This window comes from Mus caroli, unplaced genomic scaffold (assembly GCF_978045245.1).
Source record: "Mus caroli unplaced genomic scaffold, Mus_caroli_1 scaffold_8, whole genome shotgun sequence".
NCBI lineage: Eukaryota > Metazoa > Chordata > Mammalia > Rodentia > Muridae > Mus > Mus caroli.
The window spans coordinates 66,094,096-66,119,286 of record NW_028227263.1 but is presented as its reverse complement, the minus strand read 5'-3'; the positions used below and the strand labels follow the sequence as shown (position 1 = coordinate 66,119,286).

Sequence of the window (25,191 nt, the reverse complement as noted above, 5' to 3'; positions counted from 1 at the left end):
CCTCAGTCCCCTTCCTTCTCTCTCCCTTATCTCTCTCCCTTATCTCTCTCTCCCTCCCTCTCTCTCTCTCCATCTATCTCTCTCCATCTCTCTCTCCCCCCCCCCACCCCTTTTCTTCCCTTTTCTCTCTTTCCCTTCCCCCTCCCTCCATTCCTTTCCTTCTTCATGCTGAGAATGAGTCCTAGGCTGTGCACAAGCCACAAGGCTCTCTGTCACTGAGCCACGCTACCAGGGAAATTTTTTTTTCTTGAATCCAAACCCTCAAGAATGCTAGGCAAACACCTACCACTGAGCTGCACACTCCAGCCCCTGCACAATCAGGCAGAGAAACATCTGGTTGTTTGCTAGAGGATTCCAAGCCATTTGGACAACCGCTCGGTGTGCCGCTCCACATCAGATGTGTTTGTTAGACAAACTGCTTCCCTTTACCCTCTGCATTCTACACGAAGTGCGGGAAGGAATTCCCACGATCCCCCATCATTCTTATGTGCCCTGACGGACACCATGTAGCTGAGAGAACTAGAAGTCACTGCAGCTCTGTGGGCTGGATCTGCCAGTGGGGAGAGCTGGGAGAAGTCAACACTCCCCAGAACCACTGTCCTCACCTCTCAGCAGAGAGAGACCTAGAGGCCATGATGGCAAGGAAAGCTGGGCTTCCTCTCTACATCCCTGCCGTTCCTCACAGGAGTATTCTCTAGCATATGTTAGCATGGTCACTGAGTGGACGATCCTGGGCTACATGAGTCACAGCAGTGGACTCTTGGGCAACTTACTCTGATATCTTAGTTTTCTCGTGGGAAAACTGAGGGTTAAAAAAACAAACGACTCATTGAATTCTGAGGACTAAATGACATATAAATTGCCTCGCACAGTGTCTGGCATGGGTAGGTGCTCAGTAAACATGAGTGCCCTCCCCCACTTCCTGGTTTCTAAGCTTATGAAGCCAACTCTACCATCACTGCCAGGAATCAGCTCTCTGCAGGGAGACTCGCCCCGCCCATCTGCTCCTTCCTCCGCCAGGCTTGTCCTGAGCTCAGTGAAGTGAGAGAAGCTCCCTCACTTCTGCCTCTTCTTGTCCTAACCATCAGGCTCAGGTTTGTCTGCCCCAACCCTCAGCACTGTGCTGGCCCCACTCAGAAAGCCACCCTAGCCTAGCCCCTGCCCGACTCCCAACAGACAGTGCTGAGCTCAGCCGGCCGGGCTCACAGCTCCTTTCTTCATTACTCAGCCACACAGAGTGCACTGGTACATCACTGTTTAGGAGGCTTCCTAAATTCCCACTTTACATCTTACCTGTCATTTACTGAGTCTGAGACTAGACAGACAGACAGTCTTGTTAAGATTTCCTCTTTCAGTTCCAAAAGCAGGTCATCAGGTCAACAAAACACAAACACATGGATTTGCCTGGTTTTGGCTAGATAGCCTACATCTCTCTACTTGATTCAAAGTCAAGCTTAATACTGCTGATTTCTGAAGAAAACATCAAAGATGCCTTGTCCACCAGAACTGAATGCTTCTGTTCTGTTCTAGTCAACAGAACTTTACCGATGCTCTCATAACCAACGACCGTGCTCTTCCCAGTCTGGCTGTAGGGATGTTTACAGTTTTAAACTCTTGTTACTTTTATTGCTTCCTCTCTGCAGATCAGATGAAGCTCTGAGGCCACAGGGGAACCACAGGGAGATAAATCCCGGCCATTTCTCAATCATTTCAAAACACACACTCTCCTCAGACAGGGAAAAAGGATATCTGTCTCCCTGGCTTGTCCCCGGACCTTCGGTGAAGGGGGTGGAAGCGGTTCCGGGCTGGCCTCTCCACCAGCCCATGGTGGCGGGTTCCACGAACATTATCAGCTTGATGAAGTGACGGCTGCAGAGAGAAAGAAGAACGGTTAGCCTCAACCATGAACTGCCTGCCACTCACCCTCAGGAGCAACTGGTAACAGACAAAAGCTGGAGTTTCTAACTTTACTATTGCATGTTGGTGCTTTGTGTCAAAGTGAATAAAATGTCACACATGGCTCTGTTTCTATATAATTACAGAATATATCAAAAATAGCTTTAATGTGTTAATATGGAAGCAGGCAGATTATATACAAAAATTGTCACAATTAGGAAATGGAGAATCAGGGGGACGACGACTTCAAGCTCTTCTTGCTCTTCTAAAATTTTCCTCTAAGATGTACTTATTGGGCCAGCAAGATGGGTCAGTGGGTAAATGTGCCTGCCTCACCAACCCTGAGTCTGAGTTCAATCCCCTGATCCCACAAAAAGAAGGAAGGAAAGAACCAACTCTATAAAGCAACTCTTGGATCTCTACACAAATGCCAGACGCACTCACCCACACACACACACAGACACACACACGTTTAAAACTGCAATATCAAGCTGGGTGCCACACACCAGTAATCCCAGAATTTGAAGGGTAGAAGCAGAATAATCACAATTTTTAAGGCCTACCTAGGCCACAGGGTAAAACAAACAAATAAACAAAACAAAAAATAAATATCAAAAAGAAATCAAACCCTTTTGCCCTACAGTACTTAATGTTCCCTTTATTCAAGTCTACCTGTATATGACTTTTACATTAATTGTTGCACCTCAGAGTGAACATTTCTGATATATAGCTTTTATACGTGACATTACTTCATAAATATATTATAAAACCTATTTATTAATTCAGAGATCACACAGTACTTCATCTCTAGTATTCATAAAACCAGCAATCTATATTGTAGTTCAAAAACTGTATGAAATCCCTAACAAGCTCCTCTGCCCTCCTGGTGTATAAGATGGGGATGATAACTTCCACTCAGGCTTGTTAAGGACATGAAATAAAGGACCAGCAAGATGATGGCTCAGTGGTTTCGGTTTGCCACCCATCCCTCAGTTTAATCCCCAGGACCCACATGGTGGAAAGAGAAAAGTGACTCCCATAAATTGTCCTCTGAACTCCACGGGTATAATATGACTAAGTAAATAAATGTAATAAAAATAAGACGAAGTAAAATAGCATGAGATCCCTTATGTGTGGACTGCTCTGTCCCATCTGGGTCTGGGCATTAGAGGCGGGCTTAGGTGTGCATATGATCTGGCATGCTGGGAAGCACATGAGAGGTCACCATATGCATCCTACATCCCCCTCAACAGACCAGACCTCTGCGAGGCCCCGCCTGCCGCACATGCTGTACCACCTCTCTGAGAGCTAGCTGTAGCCTTCAGTGACCATCTGGGTAAAGGATTGGAGAGAGGTAAGTGAACCACATGGCTTGCTGTGGCCCCGGTCAATGACTTAGGAGCAGACAGATGTATGTGTGATCTAAACAAACTCTCACACTCTTTTCTTTCTGCTGTGAGAACGCTAAGTCCCAAGCAGGGATGTTCCTTCTGCCTGGACTGCAGGAAGACACAGAAGAGCTTCCCTGGCTACCCTGAAGCCATTGACCTGTGTAATCCAGAGAAAAGCGGATGTGTGCTGAGAGCCCCACAGGGTTTAGGCTGACTTCCTGTGGCAAACCCTCTGCTGTGGTAGTGATGGCAGGGAGGGCTGCACTGAGGAGAACAGGGGGGACCGGGGGCCATAAAGCCCAAAGACCACAAACTGGTCATATATACTGTTAGGAGGACCTCAGCTCAGCTCCCAGGAGCACTGTAAAGATTCAGAACCTGAGGTGCAGGAGAATTTCAGAGCTATCTGGGGTGCGTGTGGGCGCTCAGGGCAGCCCAGCATGTTGCAAGCACAGCATGGGCAACAGGAGCCAAGTTGTCTGAAAGAATTTCTAACAATTCCAAGCATTCATTGTGGGAGAAATCCAAACTCAGTTGTCCTTCCGTGGCTTTTGTTTGTTTGGGGTAATTTGGCAGCTTTTTCTGAAACAATAAAAGGGGGCTAGCCAAGTCATCTGGGGTCTGGAGCTAGAGCCACTCTTCAATTGGTTGATGAGCACCAGAAGAGGAGGGTAGCACACAACATTGTCCGTGGCAACCTAAAACATCAACAGCCCGCAAGTGCAAGTTAACACCAGGAGCCAGAAAGGACCTTAGCAGTTGAGGGCTGGCCTGCTGGGTTCTGTCTTACAGGGTGACCTAATTATTGAGGGTGAGCACAGGGAAATGTCTGGGTAGCCACCAAGGGAGGAGAAGGATTCTGGGCCTAAGTCACTAGTCTGTGGGAGGGCAGACTGAGAGTAGAGCCTGATCCAAAAAGAAACAAGATTTCGAGGAGATCCAGGGGTGAGGGCAGGCTGAGGCTAACACTCAGGTGGCCGAGGAGGTGGCTAAGACCATTTCTCCCTTTGCTTTGGTAAGTAAGCTATGAGGAAAGGGGATATTTGGATATCCAAAGTCGTTCAAACAGGCTCCTTATCGTACAGGATTGCAAACTGAATGTTTCTGAAATATACATCTACCAGGGCAGCAAATTAGTTTGGCCTTGCAGTGATGGATAAGGTATGGGAGACACAGCTGTGGCTGAGGGCAGAACCTTTCTGAGATGACTCTTCTCAATCCCAGAATGCGACTGTTCACGTGCCCATCCCTTCAGGACTAGGCAGGCACTCTACCACGAGTTATATCCCAGCCCTGGTTGGATTGTTGGTAGTTGTCATTTTGTAACTTTCCAATATGGTCTTGCTAAACTATTGTTCTGGTTGGCTTTTGAACTTGTGATTCTCTTGCCTCAGCCTCCCCCAGTGGCCCAAATTATAGGCTTACCAGCACTAGGTCTCTGCGAGTTGTGAATTTCATTGAGGAAATCTAGAGCTAATAGATCACTGTACTATACTCTTAGAGCACTCTCCCAAGGCCTTGGGTAGGAATCAATCTCTCCCACCCCTTTATGTGTGTGCATATGTGCACATGGGCATATATCCACAGAGAGAGATTTATTAGGGAAAAGTAAGAAACAGTTTGAGTGAGAGGGTTCCAAGATAGGGATACCCTAGCTTTTGTTTGTTTGTATGTTGTTTTTAAGCAGGTTCTGATGTAGCCCAGGCTGCCCTCAAACTTGCTTCTTAGCTGGATGACCTTGAACTCCTGATGCTCTTGCCTTCACCTCACAAGTGCTGGATTGCAGATGCATGCCACCAAGGTACCAGACAAGCACTCTACCACTGAGTTTCATCCCCAGCCCGGGAGGGCTCTTTATGTGTGCAGGTAATCATACATGCATGATCACACAGGCGTCCTCATCAGATCGCTTCTGAAATCTACAGCTATTCAGCTGGTTTCCTCACCCCCCAGTGACTAGAGGAATACACGGCCTGTACCATAGATGCTACTGCTCGCCACTGTGACTCATACTTGCACTGAATCTCTCAGAGGCTGTGCAATACTGCTGGCATATCATTCCATTTGTGGTTAAGTAGCAATCCCACATCTTTCAAACTTTATTGGCAAACATACAGGGATTCCGACTAACCCCCATTTGGTCATTCAATGAGCTGAAGTCTGAGAGCCAGAGAGCTATATGTTAATTTAAGGATGTTATCATTATTATAGGTCTGTGTGGGGCTGGTGAGATACCTCAGCGGTTAAGAGCACTGGCTGCTTTTCCCAAGAACCTGGGTTCTGCAATACAGCACTTGTGAGGTAAAGGCAAGAGGATCAAGAATTCCTGGTCACCCAGCTAAGTAGCAAGTTTGAGGGTAACCTGGGCTACATCAGTTTCCAGCAACCTCATGGCAGCTGACAGAGAATCCACACCCTCTTCTGGCCTTAGAGGGCACTGCATATATGCATTACATGGAAAAAAGCACCCATATGCAAAATGCATAAAATAAAAAGAAAGGAATCTTACAAACAAACAAATGGCTGGGTATAGTGACACATGCCCTTAATCCTAGTGCTTGGGAGGAAGAGGCAGGAGGATTTCTATGAGTTCAAGGCTAGCCTGGTCTACATAGTAAGTTCCAGGACAGCCAGAGCTAAGTAGAAAGACCCTGCCTCAGAAAGATAATAATAGTAGTAATGATAAAATTTAAATTATACATAGGTAATAGTATATGACTTATTTATAATTATAATTAACCAAGACATTCTTTATTTCTACAGCAAAATAGAAATATCAATTCAGCTCATGGTTATACTTCTATATAAAATTATTAAAAACAGAAAAATATGATTACATTTTCAAGTAAAATAAGATCTTCTAAGTACTAGTCTTTTGAGGGGCAGACATTTTCAAGACATGGTTTCTGTGTATTCCAGGCAGGCCTTGAACTCATAGAGCGCCTGCTTCTGCCTCTCAACTGCTGAGACTAAAGGCAGGCACCACTACTGCCAGGCTTTTTTTGTTTGTTTGTTTTTGTCTAAACACTAATCAAATGACAAAATAACAATCTCGAATGTAAGGAGCTCTATTGACATTTTAAAAATATACTGTGGCTGTCTAGAATGCATGAAACCCCAAATCTGATCATTAATACTACCTAGAGAGAGAGAGAGAGAGAGAGAGAGGGAGGGAGAGAGAGAGAGAGAGAGGACACAAGCAAGCATGCATACACATCTCGGTGTTTATATTAACCTAGCCTTGGTGGAATGTACCTATAACTCTAGCTACTCCAGAGGCCGAGGCAGGTGAACTGCTTAAGCACAGAACTTTAAGGTCTGTTGTTTTAAAAATGACAGAAGACCGAGTTTAGCTCATAAATGAATCTTTTGAAAATTCTGGCTTATAATGCCAAAACATCAGATCTTTACAGAGCATTGCTCACTTGATACTGTCAATCTCCATAGGCAGCTCTCACTGGCTGCATAGTCACAGCGATGAGTACAGATTAAAGAACAGATAAAACTGCAAAAGCAACAGAAAGCCGCCGTCCGTGCCTGTGATCCATGCTGGCCGGAAGCGTCATTATATCACAATGCAGTATCATTTACGTGGCTGCTTCAACCATCTCAGCAATGGACAATGACAGAAGCAGATGGGAGCCAAAGAACATTAAGAAGAGAGCTCCTGGGATTCTCTCTTCATCCGCACAGAGGCCCTCTTTTCTTCAGCTTGCAACAACGGAAGCAAAGGGACCGGGGCTGCTGGTCCATCAGTGTGTGCTAGACAAATGACACCAGGGAATTCCCCCAGAAGGCAAATGGCTGATCTTCCTTCTAGAGATGGAGACCAGGTCCAGACAGAGTGATTTTTCTCAGGAAAGCTAAAATATGTTTTTGTTTTTGAGACTGCCTCTCACACAGCCCACGCTAGCCCTAAGCTATGTTGTCAAGGTTCCTACCTCTGCCTCCATGTGCTGAGATTACAGGAGAGCATGCTCAGCAGTCTGTAAACCTGACCTGAGTCCCCGAGCTTTGCCAAATGATCTATAAACAATCAACTGCTTTTGAGATTTTAGGGAGACTTCTAGTTGATGTACACATTCTTTATTTAGACTCCTTCTGCCCAGGTGTACTAGTGCTTGCCTAAAATCCCAGCCCCGGGGAGCTGAGGCAGAAGGCTCACGTGTTCAAAGTCAGCGTGGTCTGTACAGCAATATTCTGTTTCCAGGGGATGGGCAGATGGAGATCTGTATCCCTTAGGCTGTAGCTCAGTAGTAGAACACACTTACAGAAAGCCCTTAGTTCATTAATTCAATCCCCAGCAACACACACGCACACGCTTATCTGTTACTGTGTTTGTAAATCTACTGCAGAGCTACAATTTAAGTGACAATAACCTGGTGTAAGATCCCCGATTTTGCTACAATGCACATATCATTCCTAATGGCTATAAGATACCTGATTATGTTATAGTGCATGCAACATTCCTAATGGCTTGACAGTCATCTATGACCTCACTTGAGGTAGGTAACCAACTTAACATTTCAAAATGATCAGCTGGCTAAAAGCCCTAGAGCTGCTTGCTGGTCAGGCCACACTTCCTGCTGCAGGCTGACAGAGCTCCTTGGACAGCCCTGCATTCCTCTGCACCCAGCACAGCTGTCCCCTACTTCCCTGATAAGGGTAAGTGAGGAGTCTGCAGGCAAGTCTGGCTGGAAGGTAAGACGCTAGACAGGGTGAGCTAATGCTCGGCCAGAGGTCACACTTAACTGGATCACTGAGCCCTACAGAATGACCCCTTAGCTAGCCCGTCATGGTGAAGCTCTTTACCTTGTTTCTTTAGATTTTGGTAAATCTGTAAAGACTGACCCCTGATATTGAACCTACTTCAGCCGAGGAAGAGAAAAAGTTGACTGAAGGCAAGTTCTCTGAGCAGGCTTCGTTTATACTTGGGCTACAAACTGAGAGATGCTACCGGCCCCTTCTTAGAAGGGCACATGGAACCAAGATCAACTGTGTCTGTCTTGAGGACACAACAGGAGTTCAGGATAACAGCCACCCGCAGAAGCTCCTTTGGTTCTCGTGATATCTTAGAGTTCATATTCCCGTAATAAAACATCATGACCAAAGGAACTCGGGGAGGAAAGGTTAACTTGGCTTACATGTCCTGGGTCACTTAGGAGAAGCCAAGACAGGAACTGAAGCAGAGACCATAAAGGAAAGCTGTTTACTGGCTTCAGGTCACTCAGACAGAAGCATTTTCTCAATTAAGACTCCCTCTTCCCAGGTATGTTTAGGTTTCTGTTGACAAAAATCAAGCAGGACACGTGACGACAAACCATCTGCCCACAGCCAGATGTGCCAATGCCCTCCGAGGCTCCCTGACTGCAGCATCCGCGTGCCTCTGCCCTCTGCAGCACTGTAGCCCAGCAGAGAGCTGGCTCTCAGTTCACACACGCTAACACGCTCTTAACTGTTTCAGAGCCGTGCTTTGCTCCCAGGGTTACCTCTACCTTGTCCTTCCTCTTAAATGCCACGTAAAAGGGACGTGTAAGCCGAATTAGATAAACCAAGCTAAAAGAGTACTTTACAAAATATAAAATGAAACATGGTTTTGATTGTTCGGTTATTTGTTTTGGCAGCTAAGGTCAAAATCAAGGCAACTGGTATGATTGCAAAGGGCCAGGCCAAATAATCTGTCCAAACAAGAAAGGCTGGGCATGGTGGCACGTGTTTGTCACCTTAACCCTCAGGCAGCCAAGGCAGCAGGTGAGTGCCAGGCCAGTCAGGATACAAAGCAAGACCGTCTCAAAAAAGAAAGAAGTTACAAAGGTGCAGTGAAGAACAACACCCAAAGCAGTCTCCAGCGAAGACAGGAGGAAGAGGGGAGGCAGCATCTCTGGCTGGGCTCCCGGCTTCCATCCTGAGGAGGGGACTCAGGCACTCAGGATTCTAACTCCTCTCTTCAGCACCCACACGGTGCTGCCATGGGTGGGAGGGAGCCAGACCCAGAGGCTGGGTCAGTATGAGACAAATGCCTAAGGACAGCCAAAGGATCCTCCAAGTGTAAGGCTCAGGCCCATACTTTAGGCCAGCTTTCAGGAAGGGAACCAAAGCACCCACCACAGAAGATGGTAGAGGAGACGGCCATTGCTGGCCTGCTTCTGTTCCTAAGCCCTACTGCATTCTGACTCACACCAGATTCACTGCTGTGATTACACTTGGTGAGACACTTCACTGAGTTTCACAGAGATCTAGAATTTAGATTACGATGAGGAAAAAAAAAAAAAAAACCCTAATAGGTGAATAGATGAAACAAGAGTAGCAAACTGTAGAAGATAGAAATGTGGACGATCCCATCTCAGGCCTATGACACAGGCCTGGTGGCACGGGCCTGGGATGCCAGTTCCTCAAGAGGCTGAAGAGAGAGGATCAAAAGTTCAGGGCCTGCCTGGACTACAGAGTAAGTTCAAAGCCAGCCTGGGCAACTTAGTGAAACCTTGTCTCAAATTTAAAAGTACAAAATGGATGGAGATACAATTCAGTGGTAGAACGTTGGCACAGAACGCACAAGGTCCTAGGTTCAATGCCAAGCAAAGGGGGAAAAAAACAAAAAATAAAACCTTGGAAGATACTGAAACTAGTTCTTAGTATATACAGTTGGCTACACAGAGAACGCTTGCCCTGCCCTCGCCAGTGGCCATGTATATCGTTACGCCTTGCCTCCTTTCTTCTTTATCTATTGCCAGCTTAGTTCACTATCCATAGATAACCTGTTTATTTGTGTATGGACACCACTGCAGTATGAGTGTGGAAGGCAGAGGACAACTTGTAGGAACAGGTTCTCTCAGGTCGTCAGGTCTGGCAGGAAGCCCCTTTACTCACTGAGCCACCTCACTGGCCTGGTACTGACGCAAAATAAGGATATGCAGCTGATGGGCAGGGCGGTCGCCCAGCACGGTGGGTTTGATCCCATCACTGGGGAAAAAATGAACAAAGAACAAACGAGTCTTTAATGTCACAAAAGAAGTGGTAAAGTACAAGAAAACGTATGTCAGGAAAGAATAATATAGTCTGGAACATTCAGTTAATATAGCACATGATAATTCTAAATGCAGATATTGGGCTAAATAAAACCCTGTAACCCTCACATCCTGTTTTGGTTTAAGAGCATAGGATACCGTCCTCACCCGGCTGCTTGCTTGTGATGCGTGAGACACACAAGTCACTACAACTTGTGATGGCTGTTTAGGGCAGCCAACCCACACACAAGCACCCTGACCATCAGCTATCTTGCCTCCTCCAGGGCCCATGGACATGAGGATATACTACATCCTCAGAGTGCGGTCCTCTGTTAAACAGCTTCTAGCCCAGCTGCAGTGCCCTCAAAGCAGTCCCTGTCTCCGGAGGGCATCTGCTCAGATGCCAGGCTGCTAAAGATTTACAATCAGTTGTCCCCACAAGGAACCAAGCTACCCAGAGAGAACAGGTCTGGGGAACCAGATTCTTTTGGGGATGTTAGTTTCTGTTTTAATTTTTTGTTTTCCCCTTCCCTCTTTCCTGAATTCTCCATTTAACCAAAACTGGATCTGGTTGCTTACTTACAGCTGAGTTAAATTGGTCTGAAATCTTTTGCCAAACAAATAGGCAAACGTGTAGGACCTGGACAGAGTTTTGCTTCTGTCTGAAGCCCCGGCTTCTGCCTCCACGTGGAAGGGAGAACTGAGCCCAGTACAACTGGCTTCACTTGTCACACGGTCCAGCCCACAGACTTTAGGAGCTCCTGAGCCACCGTAAGGAAAGCTGACAAGTGACCCTTCACTGACTTCTCACAGGCTCACTAGCAGTGACCGTCCAGACCACAGAACAGTGGTGTATAAGGCCCCTAGTCTGAGCTGAAACATCGAGCACCCGGGGATTTTAACGAGGGAAAGCTGAGTGCTGACGTGGTGTCCTCCCTAACACAGTCCTCGGGGGCAGACCATCTACTTTTCTTGCTACACTGAAAATGGGTACAGAGAAATGGTGGAGAGTGAAGCTGGTATATTTGTGGAACTTCAATGTCTTTGTTTATATAATGAGCTGTTTTCCTTTCTCTTCTTTGTGACAGTGGGGACACCAGGGTCTCAGTACAAGTTTTAGGCAAGGACTCTGCCCCTAAACTTTATTCCCTCATCCAGGATCTGAATGCTCTGAGGTGATTTTTTTTTATTATTATTATTATTTCATCTGATGCTTCAAGTGAAAGTCACAATCAGCATGGAACAAAGAACGTGATGTGTGCTAACCCTTGTAATGTATATAAAGTATGCTAACCCTTGTGACATATATAAAGTGTGCTAAAACGTGTGACATATATAAAGTGTGCTAATCCGTGCAACCATTTCACCATTTCTTCCAACACTGGAATGAAATGAGGAAGCTAGAACCCTGTCCCCCACTTTGACTTTCTGTGTTTCTTACTTCTGCTTACTTGGGGGAATATTTGAGGTTTTATAGTTTCTGCGAATCATTTGTAACAGTGATGGGGTGACAAGCTGACGGACTGACTGTCACTGGTTTGTGTCATAGCTGGGCTGTGGAGAGGGCCAGGGTGAGTGTCAGCTTAATGAGGATGCTAACCTTGCTCTTCTTTCTGGGGCTACAGCCAACCTTAAAGTCCATTTGCTGAAGCCGAAGCCAGAGGACCAGGTGCAGCAGACAGCATACACACCCCCTCCCTGACCCAGGGATGCAGTAATGCTTCCTGGAGGATGCTGGTCCCAGTAGGCAGAGTCAAATAAAGGCAAAGTTCTCTCAGACTCTCTTAGCTGCTGAACAGACAAGTCAGGGGCACTGAAGAGTAACTGGGAAAATCCAGGCCCACGGCTGGGAAGACAGCTCAGGCGGTAAAGTGCAGGCCTGGCATGTACAAAGCTGGGTTCCATCTCAGCACCCCGTAACAGGGCATGGTGGTCACACAGCTGTATTCCCAGCACACAGAGGTAGGAGGAGGGCCCCAAAACAGTTCAAGATCATCTTCAATTGCACAGCAAACTGAAGGCCAATCTGAGCTACACGAGACGCTGTTTCAAAAAGAAAATTCAAGCCTTGTTGGAATTATTATTTTTAAAGGCAATCAACTATTTTTGACCAAGTTATTTTAATAAGTATTTATTCACACTCTCAACAAATGAAAAATATAAAGATTGAGAGTGTGCGACACCTCTGATCCCATTTCCCCTTCTTGCTTCCTGATAGACAGCCAGGGTAATGACTGCATGAGTCCTTCAGTGAACGACTGTGTAAACACAGCAAGTGGGAGCAGACCTTACTGCTACTCTTCTCTTTTAGCACGGATAGTAACATGTTATACATTACAGTTGGCTATAGTGTATATGGACTGATGAGCTGTGTGTGCATGTGAGGAGGCCAGAGGTCTACACTGGCACCTCTGGTCCATTACCGCTCTTTTCTGAAAGACTTTCTCACTGCTCTGGAACTTGCTAAGCAGACTGGCCAGTGACTCCAGCTCTTCGGGGCCCAGATTACAAGCATGCACCAGCACACCTGGCTTTTATGACTGTTCTGGGGATTGAACCCACATCTTCCTGGGTTTACTGAATTACTCCAACCCACTTTTTATTTTAAAAATTTTTTTCAATACTAGGGATTAAACTCAGGGTCCTGCTACTGAGCTGGGTCCATGTCCTCAGCAATTGCTTTTTAATGTTGCTTTTTAAAAAATAGGTATTTACTTTCATGTGAAGGTGGGACAGGGTAGTGTGGAGGGCAGCACACATGCCACAGCCCACGTGTAGTGCTCAGAGCACTTTCAGGACTCAGGTCTCTCCTTCCACCACGCGTGTTCTGCTGACTGAACTCAATCATCAGGCATGGCAGCAATCCTTTAACAACTGAGCTACCTTGCTGGTCCTGCTCCTTAAACATTCTCACTCTTTCACTAAATCCCTGGGGGCTGATTCCACCTTCAGTTTTGTTTACAGCTGCTCCTCCTGCCTTCTTTTTTCTTCAGCAATCCTTCTGCTCCAGCCTCTAGAGAGCTGGGACTGCGACACTGGTTCTTTGCTGTCTTTCACTTGTCCATACCCTCAGTGGGGTACTTTCCTCCACAGACCACGGTTTCTCTAAGCCCTTGACAGGGCCAGGAATCTCACACACCCCCATACACACACACACACACACACACACACACACACACACACACACACACACACACACTTCTTCCTCTTTCTTCTCTATTGGCTCTTCCCATGAGCACATGAGCCCAGCCAAGGAAGGCTCTCATGAGTGAAGCTGGGGGAGGGGTGGGACAGAAGGATTCACCATTCTCCCTCTGAGCAGTCTAAGCAGCCACACCTCCTCAGCACCCTGCTCAGCTCTCAACTCCCAGCCTTGTCCACTCCACTGAAACTCCCAGGGCACCACAGCCTTTCCTTGTCACTAAATACAAATGGACTTTTCAGTACCTAAGTCACTGACATCTCAAAAGTATCTGAAACTGGAATTATGTGTAATATTTTAGAACCTGTTCCATGATTCCATGATCCTATGATTCCTGTCTCTGTAGACTTCTGAACACAAGAGCCATCCTTCAAATGCTAACTTCTCCAGGAAGTGGTCAGTCACACACTCTACCAACAGCCCAGATCTCTCCAGAGCTGCCCACTGCAGTCAACGCCCCAAGGGCTGGGTGCCTGGCACTTCAGTGGAGGTCACTGTGCGCCACCCTCTCACCTGGCACTAACTTGTCACTTTGCACTTCCTCAGGCACTGGCCCCATGGGGCTGCCTAACCCCAGTGTTTGGGCCCCCCCTTGAGCACTTTCCCTTTCCCCTCTCCCCCTGGGCCACACGCAATGCTGGTTATGATGACCCCGATGACCCCGTGTCTCCCACACCCTCCTTAACTCCCTTCACTTTCCCCTCCGTATCTGAAACGGCCTTGGGATTTGCTGTTTTTTGATTGTTTTGAGTCAAAGTCCCACTTGAGTAGCCCAGGCTGGTCTGAAACTTACCGGATCCACATGGTGTGACACCATGGTGAGCTATAACTGATTTTTGGTCTTTATTCTTGTCACCTCTACATTGCTTCTACACTGCAGTCAGAAGAAGCCCCTGAAACATGAGTCTAATGGCACTGCTTAGCAGTGCAAACGTTATTAACAACACTGCTTTTAAAAATACTTCTGTCTTGGTTACTTTTCTCTTGCTGTGATAAGACACCATGACCAAGGCAACTTAAGAAGACAGCGTTTACTGGTGGTTTAGTTTCAAAGGGCTCAGTTCCATGCCCATCTTGGCCAGGAGCACGGCAGCAGGCAGACAGGCCTGGTGCTACATCAGTAACTAAGAGTATATTTAGAGCCACAGTGGGAGGCAGAGAGTTAAGTGTAAATTGTCTGGGCTCTTGGAACCTCCAAGTCTGGCCCTATTGGCAAACGTCCTTAAACAAAATCATACCATCTAATCCTTCTCTCCAACTGTTCCAATAACTGGGGACCCAGGATTCAAATACACCAGCCTATGGGGGCCATTCTCATTCAAACCTCTAAAACCCCAAATGAGCCTAAAATAAAAATAAGATAAACCTAAAAACCATCGTGGAAATAGACATTCAATAGCCTGGGGGTGGGAGCTAGGAACTGAAAAGCCACATGAAAATAAATCAATATGTATAAGTGTAATATAAACCTATAGTAATTAGTCAAACAGTGTGGCACTGCTACAGGGGTAGACAGATCAACGAAGAGGAAGCCAGGGGTGGCACATGCCTGCAACTCAAGCACTGCACCACTGTGCGACAGTCCCACACCCCACATGTTTTTAAATTTGCATGAAAAATTTCTAAAACATAACACTCAACCACCAAAATTAAGGGTAAAAGTCATGTCATACAGCTAAAGATAGTACAAAACCACGGGGGCGGGGAGGGGGGTGCATTTCATTTATAAAAGAAAAGCGAATGAAAACTACACAGAGGATCTGGAGAGATGGCTCAGAGGGCAAAGCACAAGAGATCAGATCCCCAGTGCCTACATGCAATGCTCGCATGGTGGTATGCATCTGCAGCCCCAACTCTCAGGAAATCACACAGGGGGATCCCTGACGTCTGCTGGCTAGCCAGCCTAGCCCTCGAGAGAGAAAGAGCCTGCCTCAAAACACACACACACACACACACACATACACAGAGAGGCAGATGAACAAAACCAGAGGGGCTGGCAAGGTGGCTCAGTGGGCTAGGGAGCCTGGTATACGCAGCTGCAAATAACCAAAGACCCTGCCTCAAACACGGTAAGGATTGACCTCCAAGGCTGTCTGCGACCTCACCCTGTTATACAGTACACACTGGTGTACCTGTACTCACATACTTGAACACATATGCACATACACAGTACACACACATACAAGTGCATGTTTCAAAAAAAATATTTTTAAAAAATACAAGGTTGATGGCTCCTGAGAAACCACACCTACAGGTGACCTTAGGCTTCCATGCAACTGTACACCTGCACACACTTAGCATCGCACACACAAGCATCTCTCTCTCTCTCTCTCTCTCTCTCGCTCGCTCGCTCGCTCGCTCGCTCGCTCGCACATGGACACACATCCTACATACAGGCGTTTTACAAGCTTAAGAAAGATTAGCAAAGATCACAAATTTTGGCAAAACCTTGGGCATGATTTGGGTCGCCGGGCTCTCTGACAGAACAGACGTGGGTATAAACTGGCAGACATTCTAGAGAGGATGACAAAATACAATGCCAAATTACAACTGTTCCAGTAACTCGCTTCTAGAAAGTGTTCTTGCAGCTATACCTGTCTGTATAAAACTGTATGTGTATAATAAAAATAAATTGTGCGATGTTCATGTAATAGAAGACTGTGTTTTGGTTTGTTTTGATTTGATTTGTTTTAAAGAGGGGCTGTGGAGATGGCTCAGTGGGTAAAGTGTTTGCCACTTGAGCATAAAAACCTGATTTGGATCCCCAGTGAGAGACTCTGCCTTAAAAAATAACGTGAGCTGGGCTGTGGGGGTGGCTCACCAGGCTGCACAAGTATGAAGAACTGAGTTCAAAGCCCCAGAACCTACATGAAACTGGACATGGTCTCAAGCATCTGTGAGCCCAGTATTCCTACAGCAACATGGCGGGGTGGGGCACAAGAGGATCCCTAGGGGCCATGAGCCAACTAGCCTGGCATATGCAGCCATGAACAGGAGGCCCTGTCTCAAAGAGAAAGGTGGAGACTGACTCCTGAGTGTGACCTCTGATCTCCATATACATGTGGTTGCACATCCTATACATCCAGACACGAACACACACACACGTAATCCACACACACATGCATGCACACACATGTATACAGACTCACACATCAAACACACTTTAGAAAAAAATGATACTTAATACGTTGAGTAGAAAAAAGTCAGGTTAAGAACTAGAGATAATCCAGGTGGCAGTGGCAGTGCACACCTTTAAGCTAGCACTCAGGAGCCAGAGGCAAGTGGACCTCTGTGAGTTCAGGGTCAGTGTTGTCTGCAGAGGAATTCCAGGATAGCCAAGGCTATAAAAAGAAACTGTGTCTTGAAAAACCAAAAAGAGAAAGAAAGAAAAAAACAAATGAAAGAAAGAAGATAAAAGAGTCAGAGTCAGGGGACCATTGGTCATTATATATAAAATGCCTCTAAAGGAATAAGGAAATGTGAAAACACTCGTTGCCCGTGGGAAGGGACCTAGGAGCTGCAACAAAGACTCAAGGGAAACTCTGCACTGGGCATGCTTTCACCTGCCTTTAACTCCAGACCATATGGACATATATTCATTTAACTTAAAAACATAAAACTAAAATTAAACTCAAAGGCTATACTTTAAACCCACAGTAGTACACAGAATCAAAGCAAACTGCGAAATGGACCAAACAAAAAGAAAACTTAGAAAGAACTATATAAGAAATAAATGGGGGGAGGGGTTGCTAGAAAGATGGCTCAGCAATTAAGATCACATATTTTTCTCAGAGGACCTGAGTCTGGTTCCAGAATTCATACCAGGCAGCTTACAGTCACCTGTAACTTAAGTTCTAGCAGATCCAACAGCCTCTCCTAGCATTCAATGCCACCACACATAGGCACATACAAGTACACATAGTTAAAAATAAAATAAATTAGCTATGTACTAACATTGTTGCTCAGCTGGTGAAACTGTTAGCCATGCTAAGTGAAAGCTATTAGTTACTGAAAGTTATCCTTTGACCTCCACACATATCACTGTAGTAAATGCATGTCCACACTCACAAATACATGTTATATACACACATGTAATAATAAAATTAAAATATTCAGTGGATATGGTAACACTTGCCCATAATCCTAGCCCTCAGGAGGCTGAGAGAGACTGTCTTTGAAGCTAGCCTGAGCTTCAAAGCAAGACCCTGTCTCAAAACTGGGGTGAGGGAGGAGAAAATAAATTCCAAAATAGTAATAGTATTAGGATAGAAGACGAATTTTTAAAAAGAGTGAATGAGAAATCTTAAAGTGAAGACTATCCTAAACATACTGAAAGTCGAAACTCAACATTACAAATACCAATGTCTTCAATATACAGAGCAGAAAACCCCCAGACACATTCTGAATGGAGAGACTGTTTGGATTATAAACAGAAGACTGTAATAAACAAGGCAAGGGGCCCCCAACAGTCCCCACCTCTCTCCTCCTCTTCACTGCTTGGCATAATCCTCAGCCCAACTGTGGACAGGGTCTACACACACCTCTACTGACAGGATACAGTCACAGTGATGGACAGGGCCTGCACACACCTCTACTGACAGGATACAGTCACAGTGATGGACAGGGCCTGCACACACCTCTACTGACAGGATACAGTCACGGTGATGGACAGCACTCCCAAAATGACGCTCCTGCTTTACTAGCAGAAGCACTGGAAAGCCTTCCCGGCTTACAGGAGTCATCAGCTGCCGTGTGGCTGATGGACATGCTAGACAAGACCACATGGTGTGAAATGGCCTCTAGGAGCTCAGAGTAGCTGCTGCCCCAAGCAGATACCACAGTGCTTTAAGCACAAAGTAAATCTGACCACCCTGGGGAAACACAGAAGATAATCCCCAGTTGAGTCCCCAATGAGGCCATGCCTCTGCCCATAATTGGATTTGAACCTGGTGAGCCCCTGAAACTGACAACCCAGGTAAGCCTTGTCTGGGCCTTCACCACAGAAACTCCAGATGATAAAATGTGTGCTGCTTTAACCACCACACTTATGGCAATTTGAAATGTAACAACAGACAACTAATACACCAAAAGCCAATTTGCTCAACATAGATAAAGTGTTTTTATACAAAAGATATGGTACTCAGAACTACTACTGGCCACAGAAACATAAAACAGCATCAGCCTGGCCAGGCGGTGGTGGCGCACGCCTTTAATCCCAGCACTCGGGAGGCAGAGGCAGGCGGATTTCTGAGTTCGAGGCCAGCCTGGTCTACAAAGTGAGTTCCAGGACAGCCAGGGCTACACAGAGAAACCCTGTCTCAAAAAACCAAAATAAATAAATAAATAAATACATACATACATACATACATACATAAAAATAGAATGGGCATCAGCCTGACTTAGGTGTGACACCTCCCCAGGATCTCAGAATGCTGTACACAGATGGGGCTCACTCACTTTTATTTGTTGAATGAATTAATTTCACTCATTCTAAGAGACTTGCTGACTTCAACAAAGAGAAACCTTCTCCAGCTTTTGCCTGTTACATCCTTGGCAAAGACAATGCCAGATATGACTTAAATAAGCATTTCCCCATAGAAGACACATAAATGGCTGGGGATCACATGAAGAGACGCTGCCTCTCTAGCGATCTGGGAAGCACGAAGTCATGAGTTACCACTTTACACCTGTTACAGTGACTGCCATAAACAATAAAAGACCTCAAAGCTTCCAAACAAAAAACAAAGAAGTAGGCTAAGTCAAACCCTCTCTCCTTAGGCTGTTTTAGCTGGAGTGTCCTATCACAGCAAGAGGAATGAAACCAGGGCAGACACTGTAGGCAGGAAGGAACTATAAAATGGTGTAAGTGCATAAAGAGCAAGTGCCCAGAAACTGAAAGTAAGGCTAGGATCCGGCTGTAGCAGCTCAGCAGCAGAGCACAGCACGCACAAGCTCTGGGTGTAATTCCTAGTGCCACAGAAACTCGAAACACCAGAGAAGGGGATGCAGTTTGCACACCTATGCTCCCAGCCCCCAAGGAGTTCCAGGCCAGCATGTGCATGTGACCCTACCTTATGGTCTAGCAATCCCACTTCTGGGGACACATCCAAGAGCATATTTATAACCATTCTCATAGCTGCTTGACGTACAATAGCCAAAGGGTGAAAACAACTCAAGCCTCCATCATAAGATGCATAGGTAATTGGATGATATATGCACATAAGGTAATATTACTAAGCCTTTAAAAGGAAGGAAATCCTGTCAATACAGCATAGATGAGCCTTGAGGGCATCATGCTAAATGAGAGAGACTGGTCACACAAAGGCAAAGTTTGTATGATTTCATTTATGAGGCCAAGCTCAGTCAGAATCACAGATGCAGAGAGAAGAATGATGGCTTCTGGGGGAGGAGGAAGGGAGGAAGGGAGGGAAAAAGGGAGAAGTGGGGGGAGGGAGAAGGGGAAGAGGGAGGCGGGGAAGAAAGGAGGAGGAGGGGGAACGGGAGCTGCTGTTTGATGGGTACAGACTTCCTATTCTCTAAGATGAAGAGGTTCTGGAGATCAATTTTGCCCAACAATTTAGTACATATAACATCACTAAACTGTACACACAAACACACACACACACACACACACACACACACACACACCTTTTTCAAGGGCCAGATCTCACTGTCAAGTCAACTAGTCTCAAACTGGCCAACCTGTACCTCAGCCTACCACACACTGGATGACAAATGGCGCACCTGCCTGTATAGCCCTTACCTCATTGCTTTCCCTCCAGGAACCTGTGCTACAGACACCATCAGAGAAATATCCAAAGTGAATGATATCAAGGATGGTCACCGCAGTTTTGCTTTAGGGTTCTTGTTTTGGTTTTTGAGACAAGGTCTCCTGTAACTAAGGTTGGCTTCAAACTTGCTGTGTAACTAAGAAAGGCCTTGCATTTTTGATTCACCTACCTCCATCTTCCAAATGCTGAGTTTACAGAACGTGCCCCAGTTTTGCCTTGTAATAATGAAAAAATACAAGCTATTTAGATTTATCTCTTATGAGGCAGGTCTAGCAAATGAAACACTATAGAAAAATATACTATACTGCTCTCTCTCTCTCTCTCTCTCTCTCTCTCTCTCTCTGTGTGTGTGTGTGTGTCTGTGTGTGTGTGTGTGTGAGAGAGAGAGAGACTCACTATGTTGCCTAGGTTAGACTTGAAGTTGGGCTCAGGTGAGCCATCCTACCTCATCCTACTGAGTGTGTGGGAATACAGGTGCGTACTACAGAGCCTATTAAGTGCTGCACTAACTGAACATGAGAGCTAGTGTGGTCGACTACGTACCTAGAATGTTCTAGGACCTGGAGCCGACCCCGGCACCGGAGATGGAAAATGAATATAAAGGGGTTGGTGAGAGAACTCAGGGGGAAAGCATGCAATCTGTGTATATGTGTGTCTCTGTATGTGGTGTGTGTGTGTCTGTGTGTGCATGCATGTGTGTTAGGTAACACAGTGACGGTTGTATAAAAGCAGAGTACGTCTATGCGAGCTGACAGGCTTGCATGTATACAGACACCTCTAGAAAGAGGAGAACAGTACTTGGCAGTAGGAGCCCTGCTGGGGACTGGAGTTGGGTCTGGTGAGTGAGAGAACGGGCTTCTGCTTTCCATTTTACAATGCTTCAATATTATTTGAGGTTTGGAGTGCTTTTGCTTTGTTGGGGTTTCTTATTTGTTTTTCTCTCTGTTTGCTTTGAGACAGGGTCTCACTATGTAGGCCAGGCTATCCTGTTTATATTTAAGTATAGATTATCTTTGTATTTAAACAAAGTGGAGGAGCCAACAAACGAGCAGAGAGCAAGTACACATTCTTGTTTGGTTGGTTGGTTTGGTTTTTTGTTGTGGTTAGGGTTTTTTTTTTTTGTTTTGTTTTGTTTTTTTGTTTTTTTTTTTTTTTTTTTTTGAGACAGGGTTTCTTTGTGTAGCCTTGGCTGTCCTCGAACTCAGAAATCCGCCTACCTCTGCCTCCTGAGTGCTGGGATTAAAGACGTGCACTACCACACCCGGCTTGCACATAGACATTCTTAAAGTCGTCCTGCACTGTCCTAAGACAGACTTGACATCCTCAAGACAAGAGTAAGGTCTGTGTTCTGCTTCTCACTCTAGGCTCTTCCCGTCCCCTCCTCACAGGGATGGCAGGTTCAGACTTAGCAAACATTTGGTTGCTCAGACAGCACATGCTTTCTCCTACCTCCTGGATTTATTTATCAAACACAGCTTTTCTCGATAGAACATTCTGCTCCAACTTCTTGTGGGTCACAGTATAACACCTCCTCCTCTTCCTCCAGGAAGGCTTCCTTGCCTACAGTCTGGATTAGGCAGCCCTCTGAGGTGTTCCAGCTCTGCATTCCTCAATTGCAGGTTTATCACATAGTATTAAAAATTGTAAGATCATCTGCCTGTCCCACTGGGCTAAAGTTCCACCTAGCAATGACCTGGCATGTCTGGGTCATGACCATATCTCTAGCATCAAGCAGGGTGTCTAGACCATAAACTGTATTCAAAAAATATGTGAAGGTTTCTTATTTCTACAGCTTGTTTTGTTTGAAAAAGGGTTTACTTTGTTGCCCAGGCAGGCCTCAAACTTTGACAATCCTCCTGCCTCAGCCTCCCAAGTGCTGAATTACAATGAACTGAACAAAACTACCAGGTGGCATGAGCACATTACACATAGGTTAGGGACACAGGACAGGGAGGCAGATGATGCTCTTTCCATCCAGATGCAGCCACTGCTGTGTCCAGTGGTTTTGTTCCCTGTGTCCTTAGTCGTGACCCCAAAGCTGGGCATGTGACAGGGCCATTCTGGTTAGGGAGTGCTTTGCTGCACCAGGTGAAGCCTAAAACTTTTGTTTTATTTTTGAGCAGTGTACATGCAGAGCAGACATGCTGCCTTGCTCACCGCTGGAGATGCTGATGCTGCCCTCAGTAAAGACCGTGCTGCTGAGACCTCAGGTGGGTGTGCTAGAATGATAACCACGGTTTGAGTTCTTCTTCAAATCATTTCTTTTTTTGATTTGTTTTATCAGACAGGGTCTTATGGAATCTGGACTAGCCTCAGATCTGCCATGTAGCCAAGGACAGTCTTGAACTTCTGATTGTTTTGTCTCTGCCTCCAAAGTTCTGGGTTTAAAACATGCCTACTTGGCTTGTTTCTTAACCTCCCCAGTTGTTTGTTTACTTGCTTGCTTGGTTGGTTAAAGCAGAGTTTCACTGCATAGCCCTGGCTGGCCTAGAACTCACTATGTAGTCACGGCTGGTCTCAACCTTGCCACTATTTTTCTGTCTCAGTCTCCCGAAAGCGGAAATAACAGCTATGTCCTACTATCTCTAGCCTAATAACAACTTAAAAAAATAATGATTTAAATTAAAGCCTTCTGGGTTAGCTATAGTAGTCATTACTTGGTATCATTAGGACAGTAGCATAATATATGTATTACTTAAGAAACCATTACAAGTTTCCTTGCATCTGCTCGCAGCACATGAGTTTAGCCCAGAGTGTGAGATCAAGAGCTGGTGTGCAGCACCTGTCTAGCATGCAGAGGGCCTGGGCATCCATCCCTGCTGCACACACAAGCACAGGAGATCCCACGTGGCCTGTTCCACTTCTCTACTCATGTTTACAGAGAACCCCTCCATAAGAGTATAATGTTTTACTCTCTTATGATAGAGTCTCCCCTAGTATAATCAATTGAAGAAATCTTTTGTTTTGGTTTTTCATGGCAGGGTTTCTCTGTGTAGTCCTGGATATCCTAGAACTCTCTATGTAGACCAGGCTGGCTTCAAACTCAGAAATCCGCCTGCCTCTGCCTTCCAAGTGCTGGGATTAAAGGCGTGCACCACTACTGCCCAGCTAAAATCTAATTATTCTCTATATTAATAAGAAACATAATCTTAAACTGCTTTTAAAAGACATGTACCAAATTTCAATGTCTTTATACTAGGCACAAATTTCAGTATTCTCACCAACACCAAAGAGTTAACTCAAATTGTTTCCTAACTGAATGGGTTAAAAAGTCTGAACTGTTAGCCTAATAATAATTATCCTGAACTGGCACTTAGAGTGCACATGACACAGTGCTAATGTTTCACACATGTCTTACTTAATCCCCACAGCAACTCTGTGAAGAGGGACTAGTACTACCCCAATAAACAGATGAGGAAACTGAGGCTCAAGCACTCAATGTGCTGCAAAGCTCAGGAAGAGAAGAGGCAGGGTCTGGCCCAGGCTCTGGAACTCCTAACTGCCACCCCACCCTTGGTGCAGCATTTCACTGATTACAGTGACAACAAACTCTTCCAAATGTCTACATGGCTTTATTTTCCTACGTCCTGACGGTCTACCTAAGGGAAAACACAACCAAACTCAAAGTGCCAGAGGTTGCTGAATCCAAAGATCATGAGACTAGGGGCACAGCGAGGGGAGCCCTTGCCCAGCACGGCTGGGAAGCTGCAGTCCTGGCAGGGGCTCATTTGCCTTTTCTTCGTGATTTGGATGCACAGTTCTATAAGTGTCAAGAACCAAATGTAAGGCAGAGAAAAATCAAACAGAGGGTACCAAACAGTCAGAGGGTGCCAAGTGTCGCCCCTCACAGCTCCTGGAGCTCCAGAGGCATTATGTCCACTTCATTCCTCGGTGTGAAGCTGGGAGACCAGAGTGCCTCGGCCCCAATGATGTCATGGGGTTAACAAATGAAGAAAGCAGGAAACGGTTTCCTTTTTTTTCTTCAAGAAATACTCTGGTTGAATTTCCTTAACAGGTTTCAACTTCTGCATTCAGAGAAAACAGTTCTGTTTCAGAAAACCAGCAGAAGAAGAAAAGCCATGGCCAGGACATCTATGGTTACAGGCATAAACTCTAGAACAAAAGAGCCTGGCTTTAATCTGCCGGTACCCAGCTCTGTGGGCTACAAAGGTCCTTGAGCCTTATTAGCCTCCATCTTTGCCCACACACATTAGCTGGGGACAGTAATAGCACCTAGTCTGGGGTTCCTGGGAGCAGTAAATAACATAGGTGAAGCCCTAGCCACCGTGTATGCTACGTGGTTGTTTCTATGCGCCCAGTACTGGGAGAGACAGATATAGCAGAAGCACAAACTATTCCTGGTAGAAACCTGATTGAAAGAAGGGAAGGAAGTCAGGTAATATGAAGCTCACCTGTCAGAGAAACAGAGGCAGGAGGATCACTGTGAGTTCAAGACCAGCCTGGTCTACATAGTGAGTTCCAGACTGGCCAAAGCTACATAGCAAGGTACTGTCTCAACGGCACAAAACATAAAAAGAAAAATGAAAAAGAGATAAGAGAAAAGAAGAAAGAAGTGAATTTCCTCTCTACTTGAGAAACAAAGGCAAATACTGCAGCAAACTGCACCAGGCTGCAAAGCTTAGACTGGGCTGCACAACTGGCTGAGCAGCTTCCAGTTCTGCACCTATGTACTGAAAGGGTGCAGTCTGCTCCGCTGCTACAATTTTGCTATTCCTCAAGGGCAAGTAGTCAAAACGGACAGAGGACTGTGACAAAGAGGGCCGTTGCTGCTGCCAGAACCCAGTCAAGGCTACACAAGCGCTCCCAGGCCCTTTGTTTAGCAGGCTCGCCACTCTGTTTTAGGTTACATTTAACTCGGAAGCTTTTCTAAGCTTTTATTTTTTTTT

At 45.8% G+C, this 25,191-nt stretch overlaps 1 protein-coding gene across 1 annotated transcript in view; it reads right to left on the bottom strand.

Moving 5' to 3' along the window:
• Crtc3 (CREB regulated transcription coactivator 3) overlaps positions 1-25,191 on the bottom strand; it is a 104,663-nt gene that overhangs the window by 41,564 nt on the left and 37,908 nt on the right. Inside the window, exon 3 of the mRNA XM_021168643.3 lies at positions 1,750-1,869. Within this exon, the coding sequence (XP_021024302.1) occupies positions 1,750-1,869 (120 nt within the window). The remainder of the gene's footprint in view (positions 1-1,749; positions 1,870-25,191) is intronic.